Source organism: Hemitrygon akajei, chromosome 12, assembly GCF_048418815.1.
Source record: "Hemitrygon akajei chromosome 12, sHemAka1.3, whole genome shotgun sequence".
Lineage (NCBI taxonomy): Eukaryota > Metazoa > Chordata > Chondrichthyes > Myliobatiformes > Dasyatidae > Hemitrygon > Hemitrygon akajei.
In genome coordinates this window covers 76,261,084-76,283,988 of record NC_133135.1, presented here as the reverse complement: position 1 = coordinate 76,283,988, position 22,905 = coordinate 76,261,084, and the positions used below count along the sequence as shown (strand labels likewise).

The window sequence follows — 22,905 nt, the reverse complement described above, 5'->3', positions numbered from 1 at the left end:
ATAATCTCTTTGACCCCCTACCATCAGGCAGGAGGTACTGTAGCATTAGCACAAGAACTGTTAGGATGGGAAACAGCTTCTTCCCCCAGGCTGTGAGGTTACTGAACTCCCTGCCACCTCCCAGGTCTCATCACATATGAAGTGCCAGCACTGATCACTGTTCATTGTTTAACTTGTGTCATAAATGCTCCTTATTATTTGTTAAGTTAGTTGTGGTAGTATAACCTTACATGTTGTTCGTGAGTTATGTGTACCGTGTTGTGCACACTGGCCTGGAGGAACGCTGTTTCCTTTGGTGGTATACATATACATGGTTGAATGATAATAAATTTATTCCATTGTAAACGAGGCAGAAATGCTAATTTAACCCCGACCTGGAACTATGCAAGGAAAGAGGTGCTTCTCTTTTAGTTGGAAAAATGTCACCCCTGTGACCTTTTAGTCCTGGCACCTCCTAGATGTGCTACAGACATTAATGTCCATAGTACTTGATTGAGCTAGGCTTTTGGAGATTCCTGAATTTTTCTTTTCGGTACTTTGAGCTGATTCTCTCACTTCTCATGACATCTCTACTGTCTTGACGTTCCTTCTTTTGCCTCAATATTTTTACCCTCCACCAGGTGTTCAACTGTAAAAACCTGGAAAACACACTGAATATTCATTAATTTATATCTTTCAATACATTTTGACACAATGATTTTTCCTTATATCATTTAAAATATGATTTAATGTGATATCTGCATGTCTACAATAACGTGACTGGAATTGGATGCAAGTTGTCAGATTTATTTTTTTCCGTTCCGACGGATGGCATTTGGATCCAGTGCTGTGGGAATGCAGCTCTGTCAGGGATGTTGTCTTTCAGATTAGCTGTTAACTCTGTCTCCCATCCCAGGTACTTATAAAGCACCCGTGGCACTGTTTTCAAGGAGGACGGTTGAATTCTATCCCATGACCTTGCCACAACATACTTATCCCTAACTAACACCGTTAAAAGCAGATTGTTGGGCTCTTTTATATGTGCAAATAGGGCCTGATAAAAACTGATTGTCAAAACTAACTCAGTGCATGTTTGGGATCTCTCTGCGTGCAAATGGTAGCTGTGTTTCTTATATCGCGGCAGTCATTATACATCAACGCTTCACTGAGAAACACTCTGGGGAGTTCCTCGGGCTATAAAATATTTTAATGTATACTCTGCTTTTGTTGAAACCTGTAAATTGGATTGCTTTTAAAATGTATTGCCAATCTTTTACTATTTATTCTGTGAAATATATGCTTGTGTGGCACAGGAGTTGTAAATACTGACATTGTATCTGTTTTTTGAAGCACAATTGAGCTTTTGGGCATTCTTTATGTTCAGCTTGCTGCTGTGGTACTTCTAGAACTTTAGGCCAGCTCAGTTTATATTCGCCAGTAAAACTGGCCTTTTTACCTTGAGGTCTGGGCATTATCTCAATGGGCAGCTGGTGTGAGTCCAGACCACGCATCTGCCGTGATGTCCACCAATCAACGGCTGGAAGCACTCCATCCAGTGATGGTGTCTGTTGTGACGTGAACGAAGTCACCAGAGAGACATTGAAGCTAGTGAGTATAGAAGTGTTTTATTCAACAAAATCCACCATCAGGCGTCATCTTGAGACACTCTTGGAGAAAGGTCTCCCAACCCAATATTACATGACATTTTATATGCTAAAGATCAAAGGTAACAGTGAGGACCTCTACCTCACTGAGGCCAAACGGCAGCTTTCTGACACCTCCTCATACTTACCCGGGAACAGGACCCCACCAAAAAACATCAAACCATTGTCTCCCGTACCATCACCACCCTTATCAACTCCGGAGACCTTCCATCCTCAGCCAAAAAACTCATAATTCCCACACCCCGCACTGCTCGGTTTTAACTCCTCCCCAAGATCCATAAGCCTGACTGTCCCGGTAGACCTGTAGTTTCGGCCTGCTGCTGCCCCACTGAACTTGTGTCTGCCTACCTGGACGCCATTTTGTCACCCATAGTTCAGTCCCTCCCCACCTACATCCGGTATGCATCCCATGCCCTCCACCTCTTCAATAACTTCCAGTTCCCCAGTCCTAACCGCTTCATTTTCACTATGAATGTCCAATCCTTATACATTTCCATTCCCCATCAAGAAGGCCTCAAAGCCCTCTGCTAATTTCTGGACAACAGACCTCACCTGTTCCCCACCACCACCACACTCCTCCAGTTGGCAGAACTGGTACTCATACTTAATAACTTCTCTTTTGGCTCTTCCCACTTTCTTCAGAAAGTGTAGCTATGGGCACTCACATGGACCCCAGCTATGCCTGTCTCTTCATTGGTTATGTGGAACAGTCTATGCTCCTATACTGGTACTGCTCCCCAACTTTTCCTTCGCTACATTGACAACTACATTGGTGCTGCTTCCTGCACCCATGCTGAGCTCATCAATTTAATCAACTTTGCCTCTAACTTCCACCCAGCCCTCAAATTCACTTGGTCCATTTCGGACAGTTCTCTCCCCTTTCTTGATCTCTTGGTCTCCATCTCTGGAGACAGACTGTCCATCTTCTTTAAACCCACTGACTCTCATAACTACCTTGTTTATACCTCTTCCCATCCTGCCAAATGCAAAAATGCTATTCCCTATTCCCAGTTCCTCCATCTCCAGTGCATCTGCTCCCAGGATGAGGCTTTCTGTTCCTTGACTTCTCAAATGTCCTCTTTCTTTAAGGTTCGTGGTTTCCCTTCTGCTGTCATCAATGATGCCCTCACCCGCACCTCCTCCATTTCCCGCACTTCGGCCCTCACCCCATCCTCCTGTCACCACAACAGGGACTGTGTCCCCCTTGTCCTCACCTACCACCACACCAGCCTCCGGATCCAGCACGTTATCCTCCGCAACTTCCGCCACCTTCAACAGGACCCCACCACTAAGCACATCTTTCCCTCTCTACCCCTCTCCGCTTTCAGCAGGGATCGTTCCCTCTGCGACTCCCTGGTCCACACGTCGCTCCCCACAGATCTCCCACCTGGCACTTATCCCTGCAAGCGTAGGTGCTACACCTGTCCCTACACCTCCTCTCTTACCACCATTCAGGGCCCTAAACAGTCCTTCCAGGTGAGGCAACACTTCACTTGTGAGTCTGTTGGGATAATCTATTGCATCCGGTGCTCCCGGTGCAGCCTCCTCTACATCGGCGAGACCCGACGCAGATTGGGGGACTGCTTTGTCGAGCACCTCCGCTTCGTCCACCACAACAGACAGGATCTCCCGGTTGCCACCCACTTCAACTCTACTTCACATTCCCATTTGGATATGTCCATACATGGCCTCCTCTACTGCCATGATGAGGCCAAACTCAGGTTGGAGGAGCAACACCTCATATACCGTCTGGGTAGTCTCCAGCCCCTTGGCATGAACACTGAATTCTCTAACTTCTGCTAATTCCCTCCCCCTCCCTTCCCCGTCCCAGTTCCACTCTGCCTCCTCCTCCAGCTGCCTATCACCTCCCTCATGGTTTTGCCTCCTTCTACTACCCATAGCGCTTTCTCCTTACATTCCTTCTTTACCTTTCCTTTCTATCCCCTCCCTGCTTCCCCTCCGCACCCCTTGATCTTTCCCTTACTGGTTTTTCACCTGGCACCTACCAGCCTTCTCCTTCCCACCCTCCTCCACCTTCTTTATGGGGCCCCTGCCCCCTCTCTCTCCAGTCCTGACAAAGGGTCTCGGCCTGAAACGTTGACTGCTCGTTTCCATGGATGCTGCCCGGCCTGCTGAGTTTGTCCAGCGTGTTGTGCGTGTAGTAGGACAATTCTATAGTTCCAATATATCTTCAGTGCTTCCTTTGAATTATATATAGTTTTCATACACCTCCTTCTTCACACACACACCAGACACCCACAATGAATGATAATCGGAATTGTCTGCTTTGAAATCAGCTCCAGGGATACTATTGTTCAGGGCTGCATTTTAAATTCAATCTACAATCCACGTTCAGGTCTGAAGATTGGTTGCTGGTGAAATTAAAATTTTCTGTATCCAGAATATGCCCTACTAGTGTCACCAAGGGCATCAATCACACTTAGGAGCTCTGTACTCTTCTTCTCAGGCAGTCGCTTGGTTCAGAGTAGTGGGTGTTACTTGGGTATGATTTCTGTTAATGTAGGGTGACTGTTGCAAACCAGCATGCTTGACATATTGAGCACTCAGTCCAGTGACCCAAGATGACTGAAAACTCGGCTCTGCACAAACTTGTATGACTTGCGTTTAGTCTCTCTTAGAGACAGCACATCTGTGCACATGTACACAAGCACATGTGCTCTATGTACACACATGACACATACATATAAATATATATGCACCAATGTGCATTTTTAAGCACACACATATATTTACACGTGCATTCACATCCATATATGTATACATACACATATATTTACACCACCACCTTCATTATCTCATCACTCTTTTAAATGTTTCATTTAGAAGAAATATAGCAGGGATTTTCTAAAATGGTTCTGGGGATGGAAAAGTTCATGTACGGTAGCCTGCAGAGCTTGTGTTGCTCTCTCTGAAGCAAAGAAGGATGCAAGAAATTCTGGTAGACTGAAGGGTGCAGACTGAGGGAAACGGAGAGCAGGGAGCTGAGAGGGGCAGGTGACCAAGGAGAGGGTTAGAAAATGAGAAGCTAACTGAACAAGAGGTGGTGAGTGAGATGAGAGTTCACATAGTGGCAAGTGAAGGGGGGAACTCAGAGAGAAAGGGTGATAGGCAGCTGGACGTCCCTAGATGTTTCCATGGACAGGAGTTTGATAGTTTCCCGATCACATAGTGTCCATCACCACCTGAGGAATAAAAGTGTAGATTTTTCCTTTTTCCACGCAGTAATGAACTGAATACTTACAAACATTACCGGTTTCCAGTTGAACTATTATAGTTTCTCAATGCAATGCCAAATGCATTGTGGTTTATCCCCCAGGGTGCTAGCCAGCACCTTACAAATCCGTGACTTCTATCATCAAAATGAACAACTAGGATACCACCTCCTGCAGATTCCCTTCCAAGATGTACACCAACTCAACTTAAACACATGTTCTAGTCCTGCAATGTCATTGCATCAAAATCCATAAACTAGAAATCCAACAGTTCTATAAGAGTTATTTTACCAGAAGGACTGCTACATTTCAAGAACAGGGCTCACCTTCTCAAGAGCAGTTAGGGATGAGCAATAGATGCTGGCCTTATGAGCAATCTCAAAGTGAATTAAAAACCGCTCATTTTTGCAGTCTTCAGCATGCTGATGATCTGACATAAATCATGCAGTACACATTGGTGAGATTTCTAATTCCTATAGCGATATAGCCCTGCAATACTGCTGACTTTACCTTTGCTATGATTCAAGTAGATAGATTCTTACTTTGCAGAGATCCATGGAACAGCATTGCAAATAGTCCCAATGGATCTTGGTTAATTTTGATTGATTTCACTTTTGCTCCTTTGCCTTCACAATCAACTTTATTAATTATGTGCAAAGGACCTTTTGCACACTTCCATTGTCTGTATAACCTGAGAGTGTAGCACCCCACTCCAACATTGCATGCATTCCAAGAGAAATGGAGAAACGTTGGGAAGACAATCAGAATTGGGTTTAATATCACTGACTCGCTGTACATTGTGAAATTAGTTGTTTCGCGGCAGCAGTACATTGCAATAGTGACATTGCATACAAATTTGCTGCCGATACCTAGACAGATGGTAATAAGTTGTAAACTAGACATAAAAAGTTTGCAAAGGGAATTAAACAAGTTAAGAGAGTGGGCAAAATTATGGTAGATAGAGGTTAAGTGTGAGGCTGTCTACTTTGGCAAGAAGAGTGGGTGTAAAAGGCTGTTACTTAAATGAAGTGAGACTGATTATCACTGGATGGCTGTGTAACACTTACCCAAAAGGCTGGTATATGTCTAGGGGAAAAGGAGATCCAGCCACTCACCAACCCCACCTCCCGTACGTGCAGGTGCTGTGAGAATCAAGTTTATGCTGCGCGCACACACAATGTCAAACTCACACCAAATACCATTATGGAATACACTTTAAAGATTTTACTAAAACTAAAAGAGTACTATGCAATACAGTATATATGAAGGAAAAGAAAATAAAGTAAAAGGCACCAACTTAGCAAAGTTCAGTCAGTTTAGTGCACATCGTTGGAGCTCAACCATCGAACCATTCGACTCCTCGTCACTTTCCTCCGCCCTCCACGTCCTCGCACCTGGGACCACCCCCGGTGGTCGACCGAGCAGTGCAGCGCATGTCCACCTTCCTCGGCGTCTCCTTCCCGCCTCCCCTGAAAAGACCGCGAAACCCCCAAGCTCCCAGCCTCACAAGACAAAATAACATTCCCCATTGGTTAACAAATGAATACAATCCCCATATCAGCAAGTCCAAAGCTAAACAACTGCGAGAGAAAACACTTATCAAACATAAAGGCATTCCTACTCTAGCAAACCAAAGAAGCCATTTTGATTAACGTACACAGCACATTGTACAGCTGAAAGATCAGAGTGCCATGTTTAACACAGATATTTTACATGTAGGTACAGTAAAGGGGCAAAACAAAACTTCAAAGGGCAAGAAGTACAAACGTTGGAGAATACTTTGCTGGGACCACATCTGGAGTATCACATGCGGTTTTAGTCTCCTTATTGTAGGAACGGAATTCTTGCTGTGGATGCCATGCAGTGAAGGTATATTCCATTGGTCATGAGAGTAGAGGGGGTGTTTTATGAACAGGTATTAAGCAGATCAAGCCCATAATGTCTGGAGTTCAAAAGAGGACAAAGAGATCTGATTGAAACTTTTAAGGATTTGAGCAGTTTCACAAGCTAGATAATAGAAGGAGTTTCTGTTGATAGAAGAGTCTAAACAATGGGCCATGATCCAGGATCAGGGATCAATCACTTAAGATGACAAAAACATTATTTCAGAGGGCCATGTACCATTGGAATTCTGTACTCCTGAGCTGAGGATACAAAGTCACAGAACTTATTAACGCCTGAGATGGACAGAGTTTTGGACTGCAGGGAAATCAATTATGGTGTCAATGGTCAGAAAATGGGAGTCCAGGCATCAAATCAGCTCTAAATTACTGAATGTCAAAGCAGATTCAGGGGACTATGGCCTATTCCTACTTATATTTAGTTCATTTTTTTCCATCACTGAACTCCTCCAGGACTGTTTACTTCTCAAAAGAAAAATGAGAAGATGCAATATAAACCGGGGGTATAATTCAAAAAAGATACAAGAAAAATCTGGGGGTTAATGTGCATAGGATATGTAAAGCAGCAGGACAAGTTGAAAAATGATTTAAAAGTATACAGAGGCCTGAGCTTGTAAAAATCTGTTTAAAATCATGGTGGTGGATAAAGAGAACCTATTCCCATTATAGAAGTTAGGATTTCATAGTGTGGTTAACAGGACGCTGGTGAGGCGCACTTGAAGTATTGTCTTCAACTTTGGTTGCTCTACTATAGGAAAGATGTTATTAAACTGGAAAAAGTGCAGAAGAAATTTACAAAGATGCTTCCAGGACTTGAGGGTCTGAGTTATAGAGAGAGCTTGGACAGGCAAGGATATTGTTCCTTGGACTTTAAGGCTCTGAGAGGTGAACTTGTAGAGGTTTATAAAGTCATGTGGGGTTTAGATAGCATGAATGCAGTCAGACCTTTTCCTCTGGTTAGGGAATCAGAACAAGAGGGCATAGGTTTAAAGTGAGGTTTAAAATAACAATTTCTAGTACACAGTTGGACAGGTACATGGAATGGAAAAGGTTTGAAAGTTATGGGTCACACCAAATGCTGTCAAATGGGACGAGCCTAGATGGGCATCTTTGTCAGCATGGATCAGTTGGGCTGAATGGCCTGTTTCCCTGTTTTATGGTTCTGTTGAAAAGGCTGAGATTGAGGGGGTTTAGAATGAAGGTGATTCGCAAGAGGTTAAAAAAATGACCTGACAACATATTTTCACTCAGTGGGGTGGGGAGTTTAGGGCTGGAATACACTGGTATAGACAGTATCAGAGGCAAATTTAATTGAGAAATTAACAAGGAAAGCCAATGAATATCTGAAAGGAAAGAAATTGCAGAGCAAGGAAGAGAGAGTGAATGAGTGGAAATCGCTGCATTGCCCATACAGAGAAATTGTAGGGAATATGCAGGTGGAATGGTCTCCTCTGTGGAACCAAGAGAAGGTCAGAGGCCGAAATTTCATATAGAAAGGGCGACGTCCCACAGCATTTCCACCATCCCCAGGACATTAGTCAGAAGCAATGCCCTCCACATCTGCAGATGAGCACAGCTCCAACATTCATGAAGCATCAAATACAAATGATCCTACATGTTGCACCAGCCTACGCAGGCATTCCCCCCACCCACAGCACACTGTGGCTGCAAGATGTACTGTCCACAAAACCCAGCACAGTTTCTCCATTAAACTATCCAAACGCACGACATCTGCCTTCAAGAAATACATGGGCAGCAGGTGAAAGGACTCCAGGACCTGCAGGTCACCGTCTAATCCTGACCTGGAAGAGGATCACCTTTTCCTTCATCCTCAGTGAGTCCAAGTCCTGGAATGATTTACCCAACAGGACCAATGGAGTGCCTTCACCAACGATACAGCAGTGGTTCAAAAAGGGTCTCACCACCAATTTCTAGGGCCATTAACAAAGGGAATAAATACTATCCTTGCCTGTGATGGCCATATTCCAAAAACATTATAAATGAAGAAAAAGGTTGTGGATTGTGTGTGCATTGTTGGAATTTTACCCCTGAACCTGTTGTGACCTCAATAAATGGTAGTAAATTTAAGGGCACTGTGTGAGGGAATTTCCTTTTCCACTCAGACTCAGGTATTTATTAGGAGACTCTTTATTTATGTGACACAGGGAGCCATCCCTCCAGAGAGAAATGTCTCTGCTTAAAGTCAGCACACGCACTCCCCTTATGGGTAATTCTAACAGGAATGGTTTGTTCAAAATTTCCATATTTGGTATTGATCTGAGCAAGCTAGAGGGGAAAACAGCTAAATCACATTGCCTCGTGGTGTACAACTGTAGGCTAGAGGGCAACACCATTTAGTCTTATGTCTACACGTGGATTTTCTGCAGATCCAGGCATTAAACAATACGGACACATGATTCTATAGTCTCACAAAGGCATTTATCTGACCCAGCTAGCCAAAATCCTCCGCAGTGTGAGAAGTGAGCATCCAGAGGTTAATGAAATGGCAGTCAGCATTGATAAATTTAAAAAGTATTTTTTTGCAGATCAAGTAGCGAATTTATTGTTTTTTGGCATTAACGTTAATCTGCTGCTGGTGATTGGATCAATATTCCAATGCACTGTACCTTTTGAGAGGTCTAATTGTACTGAAGCCAGGATTATAGAATACACAACAATAGCCATTAGTAACATCAGCTTTCATTTACATTGAGGCTTTAATTTTATAAAACATCTCTCAGCGGTTTTAACAAATTTTTAATAAGTATGCTTTCTGTCTTAGTTATATGTTCATTATTGGAAAACTGTGCTTTATATTTAATCCTCTATATGAAGTATTCTGTTTTCTGATCTTCCAGCTTCTGTCTGAAAATACTTCTATTCTTCAGGAATACAAAACATAATATCACTGACAACTCCTCAATCATTATTAGTGCACTCTGAGAAGGATTGACATGTTCATACCACAAGCTACTTTACTGACAGAGGCGCCAAGAAAACTCTAATCAGTCTTTGCAGTACTAGAAATGAAGTGAGAAAATCTGACTGAATTATTTAAAACTTTGAAAGGGCTCAGTAATATCCTTGTCTGGTGTATGGGCACAGAACAACATTGTGAAGCGGTTTTTAATCATTCTCTGATTCTTGGTACATTGCTTTAACCAGATTCGACAGTCTAGCAGTGCTACTGCCTTAAATAAAGGATGTTTTGCTGGTAGTTTCACTCTCTGATTACCAGTGCTGGCAAGGGCACAAAAGTATCCCACAGACACTCAAATCGAATCTATACAGAGAGGCTATTCCCATGAGGAACAGCATCTGAAGATTAGAGCTAGGCTGATTAGAAAAGAGGTAGAGATGTAATAGAAATCTGGAATTTACTTCCCCAAGCAAAAGCTGAATGGTGGCTATGTTAGAACTTTCAAGGTGGCCATTGTTAGCCTTTGACTAGATAAGTGAGCCACAGACTAACCAAGATTGATACATTGGTAGGGTTGCATAAGGACTGATGAACTTCAGTTCCTGAGAAAGAATAGGGTGAAGTCTGGACTGAGTGTACAAGGGAAGCTCATGCTGGATCATAGTCATTGGGCACAGTTGTGAGATGTAAATATGTAAAATTCAACATTCAGAGTTAGTTAATATCTGCAACCCTTGTAATCCCTACGTCTATGATTGGACTCAGTCAGGGTGGCTCCTGTATAACTGTGTTGGAGCTGGTCCCTGTTGTGATGATCACTGGTGACGTTACACAACTTCTCACCATCATCTTTTGCGCACCGGGTGCATCTGTTGAACGACAGTGAAGTGTACAGGAAAACCGATTCTATTTAATCATCTTAAAATTCTAGATTGAAATCTCTGCTGTAGAATTAAATGTGAATTAGGTTGCAGTTTCAACATGAAAACTTGGCTGTGCAGCTCTGTCTGACTCAGGCAAACTTCATCTGACTTCTGGGACACACTCAACTTGGAACAAAGTAATAAGCAAAGAATTAGCTCAAATTTCTATTTAGATTGATTGTGTTCAATTCTGAAGGATTAATGATTTTTCTATTTGTTTAAAAATTGACTTGGCTCACCACAGTGTTAGGAGTTCTGCCAAAATAGCTACAGTGTGGCTAAAATATCTGCAGTAACTCCCTGCTGCTATTTATCCAAATAGTCTAGCAGTGATCTATTCTGTCTATGGTATTATTGCATGCAGTTGGGTCTTGGGGTTTTGATCTAATTGATGCTTAAATTTAAAGCGAAGGAAATAAGTGACTGTTACCATGGAAAAGCACATCAAACATTGTATTTGCATTTGAATATTTTGTGTGACTGACCTTTTATTCATGGCTGCTCTCATTTTCTCACTGCTACTTAGAGCATTTCTTCTTCCCAAGGACATTCTGATCACTTGGGCACTGGTACCCTCCGCTGCATTGGCAGCCCTCCAGTCTCTCACCTCAATAAACCCAAGTGGAACATGCCAGCCAATATAGGAGAAAATATCGTTACTCATTCCCCTTTTCACTTTGTCCCATGAGTTAGAGCTCTATAAAACTCTGCTTCAAGCACACTTGGAGTATTGCGGTAATTTTTAGTTGCCTCGTTGTAGGAAGGATGAGACATAGGAGCAGAGTTAGGCCATTCAGCCCTTCGAGTCTGCTCTGCCATTTCATCATGGCTGATCACAGATCCCATTCAACCCCATACACCTACGCTTTCACCATATCCCATGACGCTCCGACCAATCAACTTTGAATAAACCCATGGACTTGAGTGTAGAAATTTTAGAGAGGGTGCAGGGGAGGTTTACCAGAATGCTGCCTAGATTAGAGAACATGTTTTATGAGGAAAGATTGAGCAAACTAAGGCTCCTTGGAGTAAAGGAGGAAGAAAAGCAGCTTCATAGGGTGTAAACAATTATCAGAGGCATTTATAGAGTGGGCAGCCAGCACTTTTTTCCCAGGACAACAATTGCTAATACCAGAGGATATCTCTCTTAGATGAGTGGAAGAAAGTTTAGAGGTGATTGCAGAGGTAGGGTTTTATACAGAAAGTGCTAATGCCCTGAATAAATTGCCAGGGGTGGTGGTAGAGTTTGATACATTTGGGATATTTAGGGGTCTCTTAGATAGGCACATGGATGGAAGAAAAAGGGAAAGCTGTGGGCTATGAGGGAGGATAGGGTTAGGTTGATTTTATAGTAGGTTAAAAAGACAGCACAACTTCATGGTCCAAATGTGCCACTGCTGTGCCTATGTCTTGTGCTCACACTCCGCATGTCTGCAGTGCTCCTGTCAATGATATTTTAATTCAATTGCCAAGACACTTTTATGTCGTGTATGAAATTCTGATTGTATGTTAGGTCGTACTTGAACTGGTGTTATAACTTATCTTCTACGTCAGGGATAACCTTTTCCCATTTCAGCTCTGTGGGTCAGAAATGACTGATAGAACATGCTGCCAGAGGCGCTGGTGAAATCAGATACAATTGCCATGTTTCAGCGACATTTAACTAGGCACTGAGTTGGTTTGTTTTGTCACATACTCCAGGGGGCAACAACATTTGTTGATCTCTTGTAACTCAGGGAGTACAGAATGTATATGATAATACAAATATAACAATAAACACAGCGATAAGCACAAAACAGAATGCAGAGTGCACAGTAGAGAAGTGCAAAAAGAAATGCAGAAGTGACAGAATGGAGGAAGCTGAAGGAAGAGTTTGAGACTGTGCAGCACCACTGGGCAGAGAATTTGACACAAGAAGCTGCAGATGTGAAAATCTGAACCAACCTGCAAAGGTGCTGGAGGAACTCAGTGGGTCAGACATCATCTACGGGGGAAAGTCGATGGTCACTGTTTTTGTTGCAGTTCTTCATTCGGAGGTGGTTGGTTCAGAAGTCAGATAGCAGTGGGGAAGAAGCTGTTCTGAAGTCTGTCCATCCAGGCTCTCAATCTCCAGTAAACAGAATAACGCTACTGGCACTTCATAACTGGTGAGAACTGGGAGGTGGCAGGGAGTTCAGTGGTCTCACAGCCTGGGGGAAGAAGCTGTTTCCCATCCTCACAGTCCTTGACCAAATGCTACGGTACCTCCTGCCTGATGCTAGGAGCCGGATCGGAGAGATCATTGCCTACGCAGCGCTCCTGATAAATAATTCTGATGGGTGAAAGAGAGACTCCAGTGATGCTCTCAGCAGTCCATGCAATCCTTTGCATGCCTTGCAATTTCCATACCAGACAGAGATGCAGCTGATCAGGACACTCTCAACAGTGCTGCTGTAAAACTCGGTTAGAGTGGTGGAGGGGGTGGGCGGAGTCCCTCCCACCTCAATCTCCTCAGGAATTGGGACGCTGCTTTCTTGACTAAAGTGGTGCCGATGAGGGATCAGGTGAGATCATCCATTATGTGCACTTCCAGAAACTTGGTGCTCCTAACTCTCTCCATGAAGGAGCCATTTTTGTGCATTGAGGATTGGTCAGTTGCACCTTCCTAAAGTCCACAATCACCTCTCTAGTCTTATGTACATTAAGTCGCAAGTTGTTGCGCTCACACTATTCTACCAAGAGTTCTACCTCCTCTGTGCTCCGTCTCATCATCGTTGTTGATGAGGCCGACCACTGTTGTGACATTAGCGAATGAGATGATTTGGCTTGAACCAGCTCCAGCAGCACAGTCACGCATCAGCATCGTGAATGGCTGCGGGTTCAGCACGCAGTCCTGGTGCTCAGTGTGATGAGCTAGAGATGTTGCTGCCAAAACAGACCGGTGTGGCCTTTCTGTCACAAAGTCCAAGATCCTGTTGCAGAGAGAGGTGTTGAGACCCAACGAGGGCACTTTACCCATCTGCCTCTGAGGGATGATCATGCTAAGTGCCACGCTGAAGTCGATAAACAGCATCCTGGTGTATGGGGCACCTTTTTTCAGGTGGGACAGGACAGAGTGGAGTGAAGATGCTGTGGCATCATCACTGAAATGATTTGAGTGATAAGGGAATTGGAAAGGATCCAATGGAGCAGGAAGATGCGATCCATAACCAGTCACTCAAAGCCCTTCATTATTGAGGTTGAAGTGGGAGCCACTGGTCGGTAGTCGTTAAGACAGGTTACTGTCACCCTCTTAGACACTGGGGTGATAGTGGTGGCCTTGAAGCCTGCGGGGACAGTGCACTGTTCCAGACTGGTGGTGAAGTTGACTGTTAGAACTTCAGTGAACTGTCCGTGAGCACCTGACCAGGTATGTTATCAAGCCCTGCACCTTTACATGGGTTGACCCCAGTTAGAATCTTCCTCACAATAGCTGCAGCCAGAGAGAGTGCCTGCTGCTTTTGGGGGTGGGGCAGTTTAGGAGAGGCCTTCCTCACTGGCACCTTGTTCTTTACATCAAATTGTGTGTTGAAGGTATTCAGCCTATCAACAAGAAAGGTGTCAATGTTGTTAATGCTCAGGTGGGCATGTATTCCCTTATGGTCTGAATGCCTTGCCACATGTGCCTCTTGGCTCTGGTGTCAGAGATATGACTGCATATTCTCTGTGAATAGTCCTGTTGTCAGCCATGTCTTCTGATCTGCCCTCACCTACTGTATTTAATAATAGTAAGACTCTTGACAGTGTGGAGGATCAGAGGGAACTTGGGGGTCCAAGTCCATAGGACGCTCAAAGCAGCTGTGCAGGTTGACTCTGTGGTTAAGAAGGCGTACGGTGTATTGGCCTCATCAATCGTGGAATTGAATTTAGGAGCCGAGGGGTAATGTTGCAGCTATATAGGACCCTGGTCAGACCCCTCTTGGAGTACTGTGCTCAGTTCTGGTCGCCTCACTAAAGGAAGGATATGGAAGCCATGGAAAGGGTGCAGAGGAGATTTACAAGGATGTTGCCTGGATTGGGGAGCATGCCTTATGAGAATAGATTGAGTGAAATCAACCTTTTCTCCTTGGAGTGACCTCGACCTTTTCTCTTTGAAGCGACGGAGGATGAGTGGTGACCTGATAGAGGTGTATAAGATGATGAGAGGCATTGATCATGTGGATAGTCAGAAGCTTTTTTGCAGGACTGAAATGATTGCCACAAGAGGACACAGGTTTAAGGTGCTGGGGAGTAGGTACAGAGGAGATGTCAGGGGTAAGTTTTTTACTCAGAGAGTGGTGAGTGTGTGGAATAGGCTGCTGGCAATGGTGGTGGAGGTGGATACAATAGGATCTTTTAAGAGACTTTTGGATAGGTCCATGGAGCTTAGAAGAATAGAGGGCTATTGGTAAGCCTAGTAATTTCTAAGGTAGGGACGTGTTCAGCACAAATTTGTGGGTCGAAGGGCCTGTATAGTGCTGTAGGTTTTCTATGTTTCTAATGTCCTCAATGCACTTCTCTATATAGCCAGTCATCAAAGTTAATGTGTTGGATGTAGGTAGCAGCCTCCCTGAACGTATTCCAGTCCGTGCTTTCAAATCAGTCCTGCACTGCTGAGGTTGCTCCTGGTCAGGTCTTTAAATCCCTTTGAACAGGTTTCACTTGTTTAATCAGTGGTCTGTGTGCTGGAATTAGCATAACAGGTAGGTGGACAGAGTACCCATGGTGGGGCTGGGAGCAATTTTGTAAGCAGCAGAGATTTCGGCATAAACCACCTCTGGTGGTAAGGTCAGCATGCTGATAGAATTTAACCATGACTGTTTTTAAGTTAGCATGATTTAAGCTACCAGCAACCATACAGCATTCAACTGAACGTAGAAACAAGGAGTGCTGATAAGACTGAAGCCAATGGGCGTCACGGGAAAAATACTCCAGTGATTGCAGTTGTACCACGAAGGATGATGGTTATGGTTGTTGGAGGTCAATCATCCCAGCAGCAAGATATCACTGCAGAAGTTCCTTAGGATAGTGTTTAGCCTCAGCCATCTTCAGTTACCTCATCAATGACCTTCCTTCTACCAGAAGGCCAAAATTGTGCAGTCAGTGCATAATTATTTCCATCTACAGTCCCTTGCTAACTGAAGTACGACTCATTAAGCAGCAAAATTTGTAGCATTAGTTCAATGATGCATTGATGTATTAACTAATTAGTTATAATTGACTGAGCAAGCAATTAGTAGGTTAATCTAGTATATTTGATTAGTTTTCTGTCCAGCAGCAAAAACAAACTTTTTGTTGTAATATTGACAGATTAAGTCTGTGAAGGTTCTCAGTCATCTAGATCATTGTATATCAAGCAGTAGTAAATCAAGGCAACTGGAGTTGCTGTGTTGTCTCGAAGACATTTCACCACACATCTAAGAGGCTTCTTCAGTTCTAAACCATGTTGCGTAGTTTTCCGGCTTATAAACTCTGTGAGTTGTTTAAAGGTATAGCAGGCACATGAGGGTTGTTAAGAGTTGTAGAGGTAATGAGTCATTAGTCTTCTCTTTGCATGAACGAAGGTGAGAACTGTTGTGCAGGTGCCGGGTAAAGATGTTAGGACTACATTGTAAGTAGCTGATAGGTGGTGTCGTACCCCACCCCCTCTGTTCAGGGATGGGTTTTTCAGAGTGATGAAGCTGACTTCTTTAACCCTCCTTTCAAATACAAAGATATCTTCTACATGGTTGTGCCATGGATTCACCAGTGTCTCCAATTGTAGCCAACTTATACATGGAAGAAATAAAAAGAACAGCCTTGAACACTTTCCATGGTGTTACTGTTAGATTAAGCATTCTTTGTTCATTAAGCCTTTTAGGACCTAGATGAGGAAAAACTTCTTCACACAAAGAGTGGTGAATCTGTGGAATTCTCTGCCACAGGAAACAGTTGAGGCCAGTTCATTGGCTATATTTAAGAGGAAGTTAGATATGGCCCTTGTGGCTAAAGGGATCGGGGGGTATGGAGAGAAAGTAGGTACAGGGTTTTGAGTTGGATGATCAGCCATGATCATACTGAATGGTGGTGCAGGCTCAAAGGGCCGAATGGCCTACTCCTGCACCTATTTTCTATGTTTCTATGGTTATCTATATGAAATATGTGAATTGCATACATCATGATGCTACCACGCGATATGTGTGGGCCTCGCTTAAAGTAAAAAACGAAGTACATGACTTATCTCCCTACTCTCATTTTGCTTTCCATTAGGTTTAATGTTTTGAAGTTACAAAACATACCATTGCTAACGAGTTATTTTTAAAATGAACCCAAGACAACTACCTACCCATTGAAGCACAGCGAGACATTTGAGTTTTAAGAAAAGTAGCATAGCACATGTTTTTCAGAAGGGAAGGCACGATTGAGTTAAATAAAAAACAGAATTCACTGGTTCATAAACTGTGAGTATCGGGTGATAATAATCCTTTTAAAAGAAGAGCAGAAATAGCTGGCTACATCGAAGAGAATGATGTGTTCAATTGCTCAACAGCTAACTGAATCGTGTGATTGAACAGTACTTTGAAGCAAGTGAAATAGACAATGAGAAATTAGTACTGACTTTGCTGAGTGCGTTGTGTTAACGGCATACAGTTCGCTTCAAATTTGACTGCTCCAACCAAACCAGCAGAAGTGAGCTTTGCTGGTTTCTTAAAAGTAATGCAGGAACATTTAGACCAAAACCATATTTACTTGCAGAACACTTTAGATTTCATAAGTGGAGTCCATTTCTGCACACGTGGCTGAACTGAAGAGATCGTCTGAGCATCGTCAGTTCAGTAATGGGCTTCATGATACACTAAGGGGTATATTTAGTGTGTGGAATCTTACCAGAATCCATTCAAAAATGGCTCCTAACTGAAGCACAACTTGCATTTAAAAGAGCAGTTGAAACAGCTGTATCAATGGAAACAACAGACTAAAATGCAACTGAGTTGCAGACAAGAATGAAATTGAGTGTGAACAACATTGCAATATCTAAACAGAAGCTGGCCTGGCCTAACAAATTGTGTTACTGTTGTGGAGGCACCTCACACACACACCAAATCAATGCAGATTTAAAGATGAAGCTCACAGAAAATACAACAAAGTAGGACAGATCCAGAGAACGTGTCAGACAGATAAAAACAAATGGACAGCACAGGGAAGAGGAAAAGACAAAAAGTCAACTTGCAGTTTCAAAAAGAGCTTTATTCTGCATACTGGTGATGAAAACTCTGATAATGATGAGGGCGACACAGGACTGCGTAGCCTTGTGATTTATGATGTGAGAAATAACGAGAGACAAGCAATATAGCTTATGCCAGAAGTGAATGGCAAATTAAATAAATAAATTTGGACACTGGCTAAGCTGTCTCAGTCATTCTAGGAAATGAGTTTCAATGGCATTTCAAGGATACTGAACTGAAGTCTGCAGATACCCAGCTTAGAATTTACGCTGGACAAACGTAACTCCTGTGGGAATGACGTTTGTATAGTGAAATACAGCAACTAACATGGTACATTGGGCTTGCATGTGGTAAAAACAGGAGGGCCAACATTATAGGGGTGTGATTGGCTGAGACAACTACAACTTGAGCAGAGACCCATCCTCCATTTTCATGCCACATCCTCTGCAACAGAGCCAACTGCAAGTGAATTAAGAGAAGTACTGGATGATGGCACAACTGTTTCCATGTTGTACACCTTGAACCATTGCCCAACAGAGGACAAACAAGTGTTGCCTCTATTTGGAAAGCATATTGGCCAAGGAAGGACCATGCTGCTCAGAGAAAGCATGAAACTGATGAAAGCAGCAGTTCAACTACAATAGTTTTTGTAAACAACATATCTGAAAAAGCTTCTGATATGTTAATCGGGCAATTAATTGCAAAATGTGGTTTGGTTTTAAGCTGGAAGAGATTTAAAGAGCTTCAGGAAAGTTGCAAGCATTTGGCTTTTGTGAATATAAAGAATGAGAACAGCTTTGCGTGCTTTAAGGTTATTGCATGAACTTCAAAGGGAGACACAGAACTGCTTATAAAAGTAGATAGAAAGACCAAAGCCAGCTGGATGAATTGAAGGTCAAAAAGAAAGGAGTCATTGGAGATATGAAAACATCAGATGATGTTGTAGATGAGGAAGCAAAGAGGAGAACTCAGATTGTAAAGGGAGCAATAGAAGGATTAATAATACTCCAGTAAACTAAATGGACTTTCCCAAATTCAAGAAGCACGAACTAGAAGACAAAGGAAGGAGAAAGAGGATGTCCAGAGCTGTCTGAACTACTTCCTGCAGTATCAGAGTCAACTCATACATGGAGGAAGCCCCAGACCCTGAGATTGTTTTCACAGTCACAAGTCTCACCTGCCAAGCAGAACAGCCTCCATTGTCAGGAAAGACGTATTCCACAAGAGCAACAAGTCCTCCACAGTGATTAATTCTTTATGCCTGAATGGCTCAAATTAAAATTGACTGTGCTGTGGGTGTCTGTATAGTAGTTGTATCATATAGTATATTATGTATATAGTTGAGATGCATTCTATGAGTTGGATTTATAGCTAAGCAGAGAGTGTATTTATTATTTCAGTAAAATTTGGGTAATATTGTAAGTAAATTGTTTGATTAAGCATTTTGTTATTTATATCATGATGGTTATTTGTACAAACCATCATGATGGTAAATTGAAAGGCAACATGAGTGAATCTGCAGATGCTGGAAATAAATAAAAACAAAATGCTGGCAGAACTCAGCAGGCCAGACAGCATCTATGGGAGGAGGTAGCGATGACGTTTCAGCCCAAAACGTCGTCACTACCTCCTCCCGTAGATGCTGTCTGGCCTGCTGAGTTCTGCCAGCATTTTGTTGTTTTTTTATGATGGTAAATTGTGTGCATCATGATGCTACCACATGATATGTGCGCGCCTCACTTAAAGTAAAAAGATGCATCTCTCGACTCCAATTAGCTTAATGGTTTGAAGTTACAAAACACAACAGGGTGCTGCTGCTCAACAACTCCAGGGACCCAGTTCAGTCCCGGCCCACTGCTGTCTGTGCTGTGTTTGCACATTCACTTTGTCACATTATGGGTTTCTTCCCACATCCCAAGCACTTGCTGATAGGTTACGTGGCTGCTGCAAATGACTCTGGTACAGGGTCAGGAGGATGTGGATGTGTGTGAAGTTGGATTTATTGTGGTTGCTCCCCAACTGCCAACATGAAATCAATGGGATGTGCCCTTCTGGTTTACTAAGGTTTGGTCTCATATAGATATGATTGCAGTGGAGAGAGGATCATGAAATTCACCAAATTGATTACTGTGATGTATAACCCATCACCCCCTCCTGTCAAAAAGCCCAGGAGGGTTCCCATGGTGAGTCTCAGCTCACAAGATGCCCATGGAATCCAGAATTACAAGTTAATCCATCACAATCCAGCAGGTAAATGTATCTGCAGGGGCATTTGTGGGCTGAGGACTAGATTTTGTGTGATCTTATTAACTCACTGAACACAATAGGTATTTGAGTGATTGCTTAGTCAAAAAGATCCCACATTCCAATTGTGACTACCAAAGTTAATGTGGAGCATCAAAATCAATGTGAAATGAGATTTATAGATAATATATGGAATATTAGATTGTCACACCAATACAGCTGTCAATGCCAAGTAAAAAGCTACCCCTTCTAAATATCACATCATTCCACAGTTTTAAAATTTCCAGGATTAGTTAGTTTAGCGTAAGTGAAAAGAAAGCAAATTCCAGGTTACAACGAAAGTCATCATTTGGTGTTGAATATGCATGCAGCAAGGAAACCCACTATTGAGTCCATGCTGGATAATCAACCACCTAATTATACTAATTCTACATTAATCTATTTATTTAAATTACTCCCACAGCCACACCTCCCCGACTTGATTCTACTACCCGCCTGAACACCGGGGCAATTTACGGAGGCCAATCAACCTAATAACCCGCAAATGCTTGGAATATGGGTGGAAACCGAGCACGTGGGGGAGGCACATGCAGTCACAGTGAGAAGGTTCAACACTAGCACAGAGAGCTGTGGGGGTCAGGTCTGAACCCAGGTCACTGGTTGTGAAACAATCATTGATCATTTTGTTTCAGCTTTCCTGCACCCAATATGTAACACATCTTCTGATTATCTTTCCTTTCTCCAGCTGGCTTCATTCAACTTTTAACAGCTATGAAAGCAATGTGTCATCTGGAGAGCTGTGAGCCAACCTTGGGCATTCCCTCTGTTCTCTCCTCCCATCACCACTCAAGTTTAAAGCGCACTCATTTTCTCACCTTTCCTATTCTGGTTAAGGGTCATCAATTAGATACGTTAACTCTGTTTCTCTCTTTGTAGACGGATTGACACATTCCCGAGCGGTGTTGCACGACCTGCTGAGTCCTTCCCGGGCTCTCTGCTTTTATTTCAGTTCTCCACCACTGTAGACGCAAGCTTCACAGCCGCTATGACTATGAGCAAATTCCCGGTGATGTGACAGATGTACGTGTGATCTAATTCTTATCTTTCTCCGTTGGGCCAGGTCCACCTACTGAAGGACCAGTTGGCAGCAGAAGCAGCGGCTCGAATCGAGGCGCAGGCTCGGGTGCATCAGCTGCTGCTGCAGAACAAGGATCTGCTCAAACACATCTCACTGCTCGTGAAGCAAGTGCAGGAACTGGAGCTCAGGCTGTCTGGCCATGGTTCAAGTAAGCAAAGACCAGTCACTATTTACCCACCCTTTAACAAACTGGCAGCTGCTAGGGTGTTGTGAACAGCCAGTGGAACACCCCTGTTTATTTTTCAGAATGCCTCTGGTGAAGATGTTTAAATCTGTGAATATAAATGAAAGGTTTCATGGTTGTGAAATCTTGGAAGTTTCTCAGATTCAGATTCAGATTCAGTTTATTGTCATTTATAAACCACAAATGCAATGCAGTTAAAAAATGAGACAACGTTCTCCGGAATGATATCACAAAAAAACACACGACAAAACAGACCACACAAGAAAAACCACATAATGTTTGGTAATCCCCATTCCAGAGTCCGGAGAGGCTGCTGCGTATCGATATCGTGCTACTGTCTTAGAGCGTTCCCCGGAAAGGAGCTCCAAACCCACCAGACAAAACAAGACTACCCAGACACACCAAGTCAAGAGACCAGCACTACCACCCAACAAATCAAAAACCTACACAGAACCACATAGTTATAGTTAACGTTTAGTTGCAACAGTGCAGACAATATCATAATTGATAAAAGTCTGACAAATATCACATAATTATAACATTTAGTTACAACAGTGCAAAGCAATACCGTAATCTGATAAAGAGCAGACCATGGCAGGATAAAAAGTCTCAAAATCCCGACAGCCCATCATCTCACACAAACAGTAGAAGGAAGAAAAACTCTTCCTGCCATGATCCTTGCATTGATACATTGAGTACTCTGATAGTTATACTCGTACATTGTCAAGGCTGAGTCCTTTCATCATTTAAATATAGATAAGCATCATAATCATGATGTTGAGGCCTTGTGGTGCATTTCTTAACTTATCATGAATTTTATCAGATCTTACAGTGCTGGCTGTGCTTGTAATTTCTATATGCTTGCTTATTTAGTGGAGGATGAGCATATAATTGGTCCTGAGGTCCTCTGCAGATGTCTAATATCTCCAGCCATGCACATGCAATGTTTTATATATTTATAATACAATGAAAATCTGTGGGGACATGAACATCTTGGAACTTGGAAAAAAGTTTTCTTTTTAAGTAAGGCTGTGACTATGTTGAGATTTATTATTCATGTGCACTGGGGCATCTTTTTTTGTTTTGCAGAGGAATACAATTATTATGATAGAAGTGCCTGAAGTTTTCAATTACCAAGTGTCTCAGTTATCAAATAGGCACTTTACATTGTACAAAATGTTGTCCTGTTCCTCTATAGAATTAGTGTTTCCCTTGGGTTGGGGTGTTTAGAGTCCGTTCTCACCGCCTCAAAATAAGTGCTTGGGCATTAAGGACAGAGGTAAAAAGAAATCCCTTCATCCAGACAACAACGTCAAAATCAAACTTAGTTCATTATCATTTATTTTCAAAGTATGTAAATGTCACTATATACCACCTCGAAATTCACCTACTTGCAGTCATTTATAGGACATAAAGTTAAATAATAGAATTTATGAAAAATGCCACACAAGTAAAGGCCGATGTGCAAAAGAAGACAACTTGTGCAAATGAAAAAAATCAATAACACTGAGAAACTG

General features: G+C 42.8%; 1 protein-coding gene across 8 annotated transcripts in view; it reads left to right on the top strand.

Annotated features, from left to right (window-relative positions):
* nos1apa (nitric oxide synthase 1 (neuronal) adaptor protein a) overlaps nt 1-22,905 on the top strand; it is a 461,766-nt gene that overhangs the window by 409,152 nt on the left and 29,709 nt on the right. For all 8 annotated transcript variants that reach the window (XM_073063531.1, XM_073063530.1, XM_073063529.1 and 5 more), the window contains one exon: nt 21,187-21,352. In XM_073063531.1, coding sequence (XP_072919632.1) covers nt 21,187-21,352 — 166 coding nt within the window. The remainder of the gene's footprint in view (nt 1-21,186; nt 21,353-22,905) is intronic.